General features: G+C 43.7%; 1 protein-coding gene across 6 annotated transcripts in view; it reads right to left on the bottom strand.

Annotated features, from left to right (window-relative positions):
• SLC25A26 (solute carrier family 25 member 26) overlaps positions 1 to 13,730 on the bottom strand; it is a 151,725-nt gene that overhangs the window by 6,443 nt on the left and 131,552 nt on the right. For 3 of the 6 annotated variants that reach the window (XM_073351040.1, XM_073351044.1, XM_073351046.1), the window contains 3 exons: positions 7,274 to 7,380; positions 6,538 to 6,684; positions 2,250 to 2,314 (listed from right to left, as the gene is read on the bottom strand). In XM_073351040.1, the coding sequence (XP_073207141.1) occupies positions 6,553 to 6,684; positions 7,274 to 7,380 (239 nt within the window). In that variant the 3' untranslated portion in view covers positions 2,250 to 2,314; positions 6,538 to 6,552. Of the gene's footprint in view, positions 1 to 555; positions 630 to 2,249; positions 2,315 to 6,537; positions 6,685 to 7,273; positions 7,381 to 13,730 lie in introns of those variants that run through there. The other 3 variants (XM_073351042.1, XM_073351041.1, XM_073351045.1) reach the window with 3 other exon arrangements.

Genomic DNA, 13,730 nt, shown 5'->3' with positions numbered 1-13,730 from the left:
GAGCCTGTTTCCTGCTGGGTGATGCTGTGTGGATGGACTGGGAGTTGCTGATTTACAGCCTTACACAGCGCCACACGGTGACTGAAATGCAGAATTGCAGCACCCCACGGAGAGGAAGGGAAACACCTGCAAATCCCTGCTTCAGTTTCTTTGCTTTTAGCTTCCTCTACTTTCTTGTCTGACCTCTAGGGACGGATGCTGTTGGTGTCCCCCCTCCCACTATACTTCCTGCTGGGGAAAGAGGGCAAAAAGGGGCAGAGGTGACACACAGGGAAAGTTCCTGGGTAACTGTGGAAAGCTGGAGAAGGAGGATTGGCTGGCGCTGTAGGGAGGTGCCTGCACCAGGCTGGCCTGGCTCTCAGGAAGGGGTAACGATTATTATTGGTTAATATTTGTAATGCAGTAGCTCCTAGAGGCTCCGTTGTGTTAGGTGCTGTGCACACATGTACCTGAATGACTGCTACTTGGCCTTGTGAACGGCAAGCCAATTCATATTTTTTTTTACAGCGCATTAAGCGCACACACACACTTATCTATCTCATAGAGAGTCCTTACCCAGGTAGCCCTTGTGACCTCCAGACACTGTGCAGGGCAGAGAATACGTTCCCACTGGCATTGCTGGAACCAGCCTGTATCACAAGAACAGAGAGACCGTAATTCAATCCATCACCAGTTGGATTCAGTTATTTATCAAGCTACCTATCCATGTACACTGCGAAACAGAGCAATGGTATTGTCTGGTGGCCCTCATCAAGATCATGGCCCCACTGTGCTCGGCACTGTACGGACACATACTGAGAGAGTATCCCTGCCCCAAAGACAATCTAAACAGACAGCACAGACAAAGGAGAAACTGAGGCACAGAGGTGAGACAACTGTCCCAAGGCCACATAGCATGTCAGTGGCAGGGCTGGGAATAGAACCCAGGGGTCTGGAATCCCAATCGAGTAGACTCCACTGCCTCTCCTGCACCTAATACATGAATCAGACTTTAACACAAATACTTTGGCTAACTTGCATGGCTGCCACGTCATCATTTCAAAGCTCTTAAGACGCTTGCCTGGGAGTTTAGTTTAATAATATATACTAGAGACAATCATTCAGAAAACCTGAGAAAGGCACTGCAGGGCAAACAGTACGGTTACAGGTCATTAAATGACACCTATGGCTCAGCCAACGTAAAATGCTTAATACAAAATGACACAGTTTGGCACCTTTCATCAGAGAACCTCAACTTACCTCTAAGAGGCTAGTGAGTCCCGCCATTCCTTTACAGAGGGGGAAATGCAAACGTAGGGGCAGAGTTCTGAACACAACCCAACTCTTATGACTTTGTCACATGCTCTAACCAACAGGCCATGCGCCCTCCCTGTGATACATCTGCTGAATGAGGCCGTACTATGTACAAACACACATGCACACAAAGATGCGGAGCACACTCTTTACATAATGTGGTGTGTGTCTATAACGCAGCACCAGTCATCAGATGAGATGCAAATGGCCAGTGAGAAATAGCTGATTAATCTACTCAGGGACTTGGCTGGTGGAGAGAACTGACCCATATGGGATAACTCTGACTCCATCAGTGCAGCTCCTTAAAGGATAGCAATATATCCCAACAGTGTGTACCAGCTGCTGGCATTTTAACCGTCCCACAATCTAGACCTGCTCGGGGCTAGGCGAGATGACACGCTCATTAAAACGACAGAGGCACACCGATAGTAGCACTCCTGCTTTTGCCATCACTGGCAGAGTTGCAGCAATGGTTTGAAATTCTAGGACAGAAAGTCTGGTGTCAAGCCTGCCTATGGAGAACAATGCAAACAATCCCCTGTTGTTTTAAAAACCTCACAGAGGAATTAGTTCCTGCCTGGATTTTTCATTTAGGGAGTTTGACCCTATAAAGAATTTGTCATTAAGACTTCTGCATTAACCACTGGCAGTCTAGATTTCAGCGTATCCCCACGACAACCCAGCACAAAGCACAGTGACGTCTTAGACGGTTCCTTTGGGAGACATGAGGAGGGAGGTGAAAGAACAAGAACAGTAATTACAGGACAAAGTAAAGCAACACTGTTTTTATCCATCCATGTAACGCACATTCACATCAATTCCTGGCTTAAAGTACAAGAGCAGAAGTCATTAGTGATAGGTGCAGTGCTACATTTCATTTTGTTGCTACCATGCCAAAGTTTTGGCACTGCAGCCCATGCACCTGTCCATTTGCTCAGCGTTCTTCCGTTTCTTACCTTTGCCAGCATAATTCTTGTCTTTGCTACGTCTAGAGGTGTGGTGATTACAGCTGCAAATCCACCTGAGCATATTAAAATACCAAACACAAGTGAGACATTGTTTGCTGAACACGTATGCCACCCCATTGACAATTCCCACAGCCTGGGCCAAAACCATTTAATTATTAATGCTTACAGCATGGTCCTCGGTTCAAAATCTGGGTATGTTTGCAGTGTCTGTAGATAGAGTTTATTATTTTGCATCTACAGAAAAATAATTATTTAGTATTATTTTTATTATTATTGTTATTTTTACTCTATTATGCTAGCACCCAGGAACCCTAACTGACACTTGGGTCCCCTTCTGCAAGTCTCTTACTATATATATGTACAGCGCCAGTCAAAGAGCTGATAAGATAAGAAACCAGTTTCCATTTTAAACACCTACATATTGTAAAGCAAATTAAATTGCTCACTCGTGCACACAGAAAGGAAATAAGCACAGCATATTTTTCCCTGTCTTTTGAGAGTGAAATTCTGACCAGACAGAGAAACTATACTAGATAGGTAGATATATTATTATTATTGATTTGTCTTACAGTGGCACCTAAGAGCCTCAGCCATGGGTAAGGACTTAATTGTGCTGGGTGCTGCGCAGACTTAGGTAAAGTAGCATGGATGAAAAGGTGCTACGCCCCATAAATAGGCAAATATGGTCATTAATGATGTCCACAAGACACTCAATCTGAATCTCCATATTCAGGGAGATTGGATCTGGAATTATGGTTACACTGTTAAAGGAAGCAGGTGTCTTGCAGTGGTTGGATGAGCCCTACTGATAATACAGTAGAACCTCAGAGTTACGAACACCAGAGTTACGAACCGATCAGTCAACCACACGCCTCATTTGGAACCAGAAGTACACAACCAGGCAGCAGCGGAGACCAAAATATTAAAATAAAAAGCAAATACAGGACAGTACAGTGTTAAATGTAAACTACGAAAAAAATAAAGGAAGAGCAGCATTTTTATTCTGCGTAGTGAAGTTTCAAAGCTCTATTAAGTCAGTGTTCAGCTGTAACCTTTTGAAAGAATAACCAGAACGTCTGGTTCAGAGTTATGAACATTTCAGAGGCACAAACAACCCTCATTCCCCAAGCGTTCATAACTCTGAGGTTTCCCTGTAAGCTCTCTTACAATACAGCCAAATGCTACTTCAGAAAGAAACAAAATGGAGTATCCCAACATCTGACAGCCCAATCTGTTTGTTGCTAGGGGGATTCTGCAAAGTGATCCATCATCCAAGCTCTCCCAACTCCCCTCCCTTCCAGGTTAAATATTTTTCCACTAGAGAGCGTTTTCTTCTTCTGGCTCCCCTGCCTCTCCCCTCCAGCACAATCGTGACAAGCACCCTCTTCTTTCAATGCATTTTCCCTCTTCCCTGTCCTCGCCACTCTCAGAGCACGTTACTTTCACTCAGAAGGGCTGGCCCAGCTGTGATTTCCTTGATAAAAATGCATCCGATGAAGTGAGCTGTAGCTCACGAAAGCTTATGCTCAAATAAATTAGTTAGTCTCTAAGGTGCCACAAGTACTCCTTTTCTTTTTGGTAATAATCAGTCATCAAGGGTTGTGCAGGGACAGTGCAACCGGTTTGCTCTGCCCTCCAAAGAGACAACCATCCTCTAGCAAACTAAGATCCCAGTTCTGATCTCGCTTACGCTGGTGTAAATCAGCAGTAATTCCACTGAAGTCAAGGGAGCAACATCATGCTAAAGCTACGCAATTGTAGAATTGGATCCTAAAGAACAGACAGGGCCTATCAGCCCTCCCCCACCCCTTCTCTCTCTCTCTCACACACACACACACACACACACAATTTTAATTCAGAGAGTACAGCCTCTGCCTCTTTCACTATCCCGGGTCTATTCTATTTTGTTCTCTATAGGTTCTTATACTACCCTCATTCGCATATGAGCCTCTTCCAATCCCGCTAAGCAACCCCTCCAACCATTCTCTTTATTGCCCCACTCTAAATTTAACTCTGATCTCTCACTCTTTCTCCCCAGCCACAATATTTGAACTCAAAAGGAGGAGCTCAAAGCTAGAGATGCATCAAAATAAATATTTACTTTTCGTTAACAGTGCAACATTAAGGACGGAAAAGAAAAGAACAATCTTATTCTCTGGGGTTTGTATAAACCCAGTGCATGGAATAGAGAGAAACTGATCTCAGAGGGGTAGCCATGTTAGTCTGTATCAGCAAAAACAATGAGGAGTCCTTGTGGTACCTTATTGATCTTATTTCTCCGGGGGGGGGGGGGGGGGAGGCACCGTGGAACGGGACCTCTTTACATCTGTAAGCTATTGCAAATTTATCCTCTGGCTGGTGTTTTAACTCTGCTCTCTCTTTCTCTCTTCTTCTGAGTTTTCCAATATCAACATCATTCTTCATGTAAAAAGAAGGCCAACTGGCTCTTTGAGTAGCTTTCTATATCAATTGCATGGGAGAAACTTCATATGGCTCATAAAGCAACATTCATTGACTATTAGGTATTTGTTGTCTGGTATGTGTACGGGCAAGCCCATGGTTCTCAAACTGATCAGGGAACTTCAAGCAATAAGTGGATCAAGGTGATCAGCTTCTCCTCACAGTAGGTTGGTTGATCAGTTTTGCTTTGGAGGGGGCTATGCCCCTGTAAGTAGCAGAAAAAGGGATTACATTCAGGAATCCAATATGAAGACCTTAAGCAAATTAGACTTATGTGCCAGCCCATTCTTGCTCCATATTAACTTAAGGTCAGACTTCTTTTCCATTCTAAGCCAGTTCTGGACTAAATGACTAACTGACCTTGAGAGAACAATTTGGTTAGAACCTTTCGTGCTGATGTCAATGCTGTCCTTTTAAAGTAGCTAAAATAATACTCAAACACTTCCAAATTAACAAGGCTGGAAACTGAAGTCTTTCCTTTACCCACAGAACAGGATTAGTGTAAAACTGTGAAACACAGGGATTTTAGTCCTGCTTGAAGCACAAATCTCAGGACAGACTATGGAGTCATTACCAACGTCTCCATAATGTTAAATTATTTTTCTCAACTGAGCCTGGCAGTTTCTTAAAGCATTCTTAGTCCTAACAGTTTCTCATTGGCAGTGGTATAAATCTAGGCTGCTACAGCGCCTGGCTTGCGTACAATTTACTCTCGGATACAATGTCTCCAAACGTTCTTATCCAGTGGTTTAATCTAGGCTGAGTAGTTCTCCATTTTCCCAAATGTCTGTTTGGATCTTTTCAGCTTTTTTGCCATTAGCATGTCAATTTCTTCCTTTTCCCTCACCAGGAAGTATTTCTTACAGATCTAAGAATTGATTTAGAATGATGACAGCACCAATAATAATGTGCTTCGTGAACACGACATGCAGAAACGGAACAGCTAAATTAAATGCAATTTTGCATATGCTTGACTAGAACTAAAATTTATAGCTGGCCGTGATGGGAGCCATGTTTTATATAAGGCAATGGGTGTGACAAAATCAATTTGCCCTGCCTTTATTCCAAAATGCCAAAGATAATTGTTAGAGTAAGCTCATAAGGTTTATTACTTTCCAAGAACAGTTTCATTGACAGGCTACAGCTAATAAGGTAATGGTCCCATTTGCATTACAACTATAACTGTGTCAGAGGACTTGGTTCCTACCTGGTTGTCCCCTAACCTGGTTTATAAATGGAAGGAAGTTGTAGTGTAGACAGGACCTGACCATTTCAAAGAAGCGCAATTGAAACTGGACTGTCCAAAGCTCCTGGCTTGCAGTAAGGTCCTGGCTGCACCATCACCTTTAAACACTTTGTAACCATATCAGGCACAACCATGCTGTTACTGGGTCCACTGACTCATTTATAGTTGCGGCGTAGACAGGGGCTGGAGTCTTTGCTTAGCTCATTAGCATCTAGATTCACCTACAGAGAATGTACACCGACACTGAACACAAAGAGAAGGCTGCTCGCTCATTAATATTTCCAACACAGTGATAAGTAAATCTAACACTGTGAACATGCTTTACATGCTCACTGAGAACAAATTTCTGCTTCCTGTATCATGTAAAGTCACAGTGACTGCTGTACATTAGGATCATTTGCATACATGCTGTACACACACTAATGTTGAATGACTGGCCTAAACCAAACCCAAAGCTTGCAATCCTCTCTGCAATTCATTTCTCCATGGCAAATATTCCTAAACAGTGGGTGATATTTTCACACCCCCTGGGTTAAGTAAAAGCATTATGGTTAAAAAGGTTAAACATACCCAGGGTTTTTTTTTTTAGTCTTGAGAAAAGAAGACTGCGGAGGAAATTGATAAGTCTTCCAATACGTTAAGAGCTGTTATGAAGAGGATGGTGATCAACTGTTCTCCAGGTCCACTGAAGGTAGGACAAGAAGTAACCAGCTTAATCTGCAGCCAGGGAGATGTAGGTTAAAGATTAGGAAAAACTTTCTAACTATAAGGGTGATTAAGCTCTGAAATAGGGAGGTTTCCACGGCACTTTGTGGAATCTCCATCACTGGAGGTTTTTAAGAACATCTTAGGTAAATACCTGCCGGGGTGATCTAGGTACATTTGGCCCTGTCTCAGGGGAAGGGGCTGGACGAGATGACCTCTCGAGGTCCCTTCCAGCCCGACAGATTTCTAGGATTCTGTAATTTCTACAGAGGGAGGTGATTTTCTTTTGTTTAGCAAACATGGAAGCAGGAAACCCCAAAGTCCTTGAAACTCCCGTAGGCTAGTCTCCCACTGGCGATTTACTGCCATTCCTCCTTCCCCACGCAGACCAGATCTGGGAGGAAGCAGGACGGAGCAAATGACTGCATAGTACAGTCTGTGCTGTCTCAGGCCCCAGCATTAGGGAAGCAGAGACCCGCAACAGCTCTAGGGCCTGCTGCTGCCGAACAGTGCATGCATGGCACTCCGCAAAAACACATCCTGTGGATAGGACAGAGGGCAACTTGTTTTATGCTTCCCCTCCTCTCACCCTCCAACATACCTGGAGGCAAGAGTGGGAGCAAACTATGCCCCAAGACACCAGCACATAGAGTGCAGAGAAGATCCTTGGGCCTGCATTGGAGAGAGAGAGGCCAGCATGAAGGACTCCTGGAATCAAGAGAAAAAGTCCCCAAAGTTCACCAGAAAGTCTGCTGGCCCCTTCAACAAACTAGGATCCAACCAGGCACCCAGTTCTTCATTTTTCACATAGCTGCAGGTGACACCACTGTAACCACCAGGTGCTTCTAAGGACATTATTGGCGAAATTAATTCCTAAATCCCAGATCAGCCCTGTGGGTTAAGCACATGCTTCCTCTGGGCTTAGGTACAGCATGGACCTTTCATAGATTCACAGGGCTTAAGACCACAAAGGACCATTATGTCACCTACTCTGACCTCCTGTATATCACAGGCCATTAAGATTTCACTCAGTCACCCCTGTAGTGAGCCCAGTAACTTGTGCTTGACTAACGCATGTCTTCTAGAAAGGCAGGCAGTCTGGATTTGAAGACATCAAGAGATGAAGAATCTACTACTTTGCTTGAAGAGGCTAGATCTTGGGATTTTCTCCCTGTAAATACACTTGGACACTGGAATCAAGTCACTTCTAAGATCTGGTCTTCACTACCAACTTATGTCTGGAAAATCCACACCTCTGAGCAAGGCAGCTATACCGACCTAACTCCCTCCCAGTGTAGGCAGCGCTATGGCTACTGTCCTGCTGCACTGCTTTAAGTATAGACAAGCCCTTAGTCTTCTTTTGGGTAAGCTAAACAGACAGAGCTCTTTAAGTCTCTTGCTGTGCAGCATTTTCTCCAGCCCTTAAATCATCTTTGGTGGCTCTATTTGGCCCCCTCTCTGATTTTTCAACCCCCTTTCTCAAATGTGAACACCAGAGCTGTACACGCTGTTTAGGACTGTTCTCACTAATGCCATGTATAAAGGTAAAAATCACCTCCCTGCTCCAACTCACTCATCCCCTGTCTATACACCCACAAGTCGCATGAGCCCCTTTTACTGCAGCATCTGACAGGGAGCTCATGCTCAGTTGTTTGTTCACTATGGCTCCTAAATCCTTTTTACAGTCACCTCTTTGCAGGACAGAAACTCCCTTCTGTACGTGTGGCCTGCATTCCTTGCTCCTGGATGGATAGCTTTGCATTTGGCTGTTTTAAATGCATTTTGGCTTAATAGACCCAGCTTGCCAAGTGATCCAGATCACTCTGCATGACTGCCCTGTCCGATTCACTTACAACTCTGCCAATTTTTGTGTCACCTGCTTTTGAGCAGCAGTGGTTTTATATCAACTTCCACATCATTGATGAAAATGCTGAATAGCATCGGGCCTAGCACCTATCTGTGCAGAATCCCACTGGACACATCCACATTCAATGATAATTCCCCATTGACAACTACTTTTTGAGAGCTGTCAACCAGTTCTTAATCTACTCAGTGCATGCCTTATTGACACCGTATAGTGCTACCAGAGTTCTTTGCAGACCGGTGACTCTCATGTACTGGTGAGCAGAGCCATATGGCCTATTAAAGGGAGAATCAAACCAGGACAGAATACAGGAACGTAGGGACAATCTGTCTGATCTGCAATGATTTAATCCGTTTAGATTTGGAGATCTGAGTACCTGCAAAAGGAAGGTCTTGAAATCAGATTTCCTCACTGCCTTTTCTGGTTAAGGAGGCTCTCAGACCCAGCGTGTAATCTTGTCAGAGTTAATTAGATCAAAAAGGAGAGGACAGTGACCTTCCACTTAACACGTAAAAAGACCTTGTCAGTGCTTCATGATTCACAAGACTCGCTCCTCCACTCTGTCGGTGGCTGTGTCACTACACTGTATCAATCATTCATGTGCAGCCCCACATATTTTTTTATGGCCTGGAGAAAGAGGGCATATTTAATCAGAGAATTCTTCCGCTGCATTGAAGTGACATTCCGGCTCTTTTGCAGACAGGAACTGCCATATTGGATTAGGTCAGTGACCCAGCTAGCCCAGCTAGACCTCTGACAGTGGTCACTACCAGATCCCACCAGTTACAACGTTTGGACATAGGTCCCAGGTTGCAAGAAACCTGCTACTGGACTACGATAGAATAATCTGCCCATAGGAGAATCTTCGTCCTAACCCCCATCAGACCTGCCCTAGAACAGGAGGTTTAGAGTTTGTAGTTTATATTTTGAAAAATTTTACCTTCTCTATTGTAACTATGCACATTCTCATTATCTATACCAGGCTACGTCTATGCTACCACTTACGGTGGCAAAACATGTGTCACTCAAGGGTGTGAATCTTGCACCTCCCTGAGCGACATAAATTATGCCAGCATAAGCACTAGTGTGTACAGTGCTTGTCAGCAGAAGAGTTCTCCCGCCGCTCGTTGGGGGTGGTTTAATTATGTCGATGGGAGAGCTCTCTCCCGTCGGCATACAGCGGCTACACGAGAGATCTTACAGAGGTGCAGTTGCATTGGTACACTAAGCTTTCTAGCGTCGACACAGCCTAATTGTCCAAATTTTTCAGTCCTACCAAGCTCTTGGCCTCTTGCAGCAGTGAGCGCCACAGGTTAAATTCTGTGGTATTTCTTTTGATCAGTTTTAGACTGGTTGGTCGTCCATTTAACTGAGCGTTCTCTTGTTCTTGTGATATGGGAAAGGGTAAATAGGAGCCCTGATTTATTTATTTTATTAAGGTACTTCTAGAGCCCCATTAACATAGTATCTAAGGCTCAGACCTTCAGAGGCAGAAGAGCAAGTGGATATAAACTGGCCATGAACACATTCAGGCTGGAAATCAGAAAAAGGGTTTCTAACCATCAGAGGGCTGAGGTTCTGGAACAGCCTCCTCATAGGAGGTGCAGGGCAAACAACTTAATTAATTTTAAGAGAGAGCTGGACAAATTTATGACTGCAGTTCTATGCTTGTGATGGTAGCAGGCAGGGCTCACTCCCAATTTACATCTAATGTTCCTACAAGCTCATGGTTCAGGGTTTCAGTTGGCCACCTGCAGGGGCCAGGAAGTAGACTACTCCAATGTAGTCGGGGTGGGGGCGGGGCGGGAGGTTGGTCGGTCTCCTTCCTCAGAAGTATCAGAGATGGCCATAGCTAGAGATGGGACACTGGACGGGCAGGCCTAGGGCACTGAGGTCTAACCATTAGTACTCTATCCTCCCTCTCTGCACTGTTCATTATTTTATATCGCTCTATCGTGTCCCCCTCATTCATTTCCTCTCCAAACAAAAGAATCTCTGTATTTTCGGGTTCTCTCAGATGGAAGCCTATAATTCTAATAATTTTCCATCACCCATCTCTACATCCCCTCCCCTTCCGTTTCTGCTATATCTTCAGCAAGACAAGCTCACCAGAATGAAACAGTAGCCCAGGTGCCATGACAATAGCTTATAGTATTATTTTCCATCCTGTTGATTTTGCATCCTGACATTCTGGGGCAGACTCTGAATCCCACTCTGCTCCCTCTGTGCTATTCAAACAGCGACTTCCCTGGCATGTGCTAGTTTCTAGAAGGCATAGACACCTATGATGGCTCTTACACCACATTCCCTGCCGTTCTTATTATAGAATATGTGTTGGGGGTGGGGGCAGTTTGAGGTTTGACTTGAGTAGGTTGCACTCTGGCTTTCTTCACCTGACAGAAGGTCTGTTGGGATCCTTGCCAGATGGCACAAATTAGAGCAGCCCCCAGGCTGCTCTAACCATCATCTCTGGCCAAGGGACCGGAGAGGAAGAAGAAATTACATAAATCAAGACATGGCACCTATGGATTAGATTATTAACAGCTGGCAGAGAAAGAACTCCATGTCTCATTTACGTTTATGCTCATGGTTACTGTGTTTATATATATAAGTGCATTGATTGCATATGTGTAAAAATGTGCAGAAACAATAAGACAGACTGTCAGGTCTCTCACAGATCTTTGACTTTAGTCGCTGCAATTTCACAGGCGTTAATGGAACAGGTGTTTTGGATGGAATTCAATATACTGATGCTGTCTGTTTTCTCTCCACCAAACAGTAAATTATGATCAAGCTAGAAAACAGCCAACAATTTGTCTAGAACTAGAAGCCAAAAAAGGACTGTGTATTCAGCTTGTTTGCTTTATCACCACGCCTGTTCTCCCGACCTCTAAAATGTTTGGTCAAATTTTGTGGTGGAGCAAAGAACACAAGGGAAGTACGAGTCCAACATGTTCTCTGTGTCTCAACACTATCATTGTGGTATTGGTAACATCACAATGATTACAGCTTAGTTGTTACTTGCATAAAAGCCTTTTTCTGCCTTTCCAGAGGTTATAATGTGGTGAATTACAATCACTCTAGTGCAATATATGCACATAGTTCTATTTATGGAGGGTTTGCATCTGTGGCTAGATTTGGGTTTTCTCCCCCCTGACCTCTTCATAAAATAGATTAAGTTTACAAATTTAAGCAGGCAGTTTATTCTGATATGTTTTAGCTGCAGAAACATTTACAGATTCAGAAACAGGGAACTACTCGTTGTAGCAAAGGAGCGGACATTGGAGGCAATGTCTGATTAGATCAACACATAATGCCCTCCTATTACATGTCATGGGGAGAGGAGGTAAAAGAGTAAGGGCCTAATCCAAAAGCTAGTGAAGTCAGTGGAAAGACTCCTCTTAATCTCAATGAGTTTTGGAGCTGGTCTTAAAACAAGGGGATGTGTGAATATTGTTGGTGGGAAGGAAAAAGGAGAAAAGGGAGGAAAAAATAGGAAGGAGGAAAGAGGGAATGGCAGAGTGTAAAAGAAGGAACGTTTGCCATCTGCTACAACATATCCAACAAACTTTAGACCCCAGCCCAGCAAAGAATAATGCACGTGCTTAACTTTATGCACTGTGCATAGCTCCACTGCGGTCAATGGCACTGAAACCCCCATGCGGAATGCTGACGGGACTCGATGGAAATGAAAAGTTAGTTCAAAACAGGGTGCCTCTGCAGAGCCAGTCCAGACGGTCAGACGCAAACCTGTGAGGTCCTGATTGACCACTGCAATGCTGAGTGTCCTGGACTCACATTTATGGCTTTGTCAATGAGTCCCAGGGGAAACTGGGCACACTTCACAGAACCAGGTCCTTGGACGTTTTTTTCTTTCACATGTGTTCACTAGGGGGTGAGCATAGGTCACCTAAAAGCCAGTAGGTGGTAACAATTCTATCACAACCACCCTGAGCAGAATCAAATGGACAAGGCAAGGAAGGGTGATTTTGTGATTCAGGCACTGGACTGGGACTCAGAGGAGACCTGAGTTCAATTCCTAGCTTTCCCAGAGACTTCCTGGGAGAAGTCCCTGGACAAATCACATGATTCCTCTGTGTCTCAGGGTTTGTCTACATGCAGTTTTTGCACTGATTTAACAATAGCAGTTTAGAAACAGATCTCATTAAATCAACACAACCCCTAGCACTGATCCAGGCCAAGAATTCTTCCGTCAACCTAGCTACATCTACATTAGAGGTTAGGTTAGCTTAAGTATGGTGCTGAGAGTGGTGAATTTTTCGCACCCCTGAGCGATGTAGCTGGGTCGATCTAAATTTTCAGGCCTGAGTTATATTGATTCATTTTAAAGTTTTCATACGAGTACAGTTGGTTTTGGACATAAACACTTTTATGTCAATCTAACTGCATCCATGCAAGGGTTTGCACTGATTTAGCTAAATCAGTGTAAATTCTGAGTGTGGACCAGTTCTCAGATCCCAACCTGTAAAATGGGGATAATCAGTCTTTGTCTGGTCTATTTCAGCTGTAAGCTATTCAGAGAAGGGACTGTCTCTTACTATGTATATGTACAGTGCCTAATACCAAACAGAAAGCTTGATTGGTGACTTGATCTCTGTTGCAATATTACCAATAATAATACTTGGAGGTCAGAAACTTCATATCCAATTAGGTACATAAGAGATATTTAGATCCCTATTTTTTAATTATTTAAAGACAATCAAAAGGCCCTTTTCTGGTAAATCAGCAGATTACCAAAGCCAAAACTTATTTGTTATTCATCTCCAGCTTCAGAAACCCTATTATTGCTTTTAAACAGAATTTATTCCTTCCATATATTCTGTTACCAATTTGGAATCTTAAACTGTATTTTACTTCCTTTGGGAAATGCTCTGGCCGTTCATCTCTTAACGACTAATCTGGTTTTTCTATTAAGACAGTTTGTTGTTTTTCTTCTCTGTAACTTGTCATATATATTGATGAGTCATTAATTAATTGACATTTTAAAAGTTATTTTAAACATCTACAGTAGGCTGAACGAGGCCAAGAGGCCTACTGAAGAATTCAATTAACTTTTGGCTTGTTTGGTAATAAATAGTGCGATATTGTATTCTGCCATTCGTTTTCCCTGTGCTAGCGTCTGGAGATTGCCCAGATGTTTTGTCCTGCCTCCAGGCTGTTGCAGTGCTATCCT

The sequence above is a fragment of the Lepidochelys kempii genome, chromosome 7 (genome assembly GCF_965140265.1).
Source record: "Lepidochelys kempii isolate rLepKem1 chromosome 7, rLepKem1.hap2, whole genome shotgun sequence".
Taxonomy (NCBI): domain Eukaryota; kingdom Metazoa; phylum Chordata; order Testudines; family Cheloniidae; genus Lepidochelys; species Lepidochelys kempii.
This window is presented reverse-complemented; position numbering and strand designations above follow the sequence as displayed.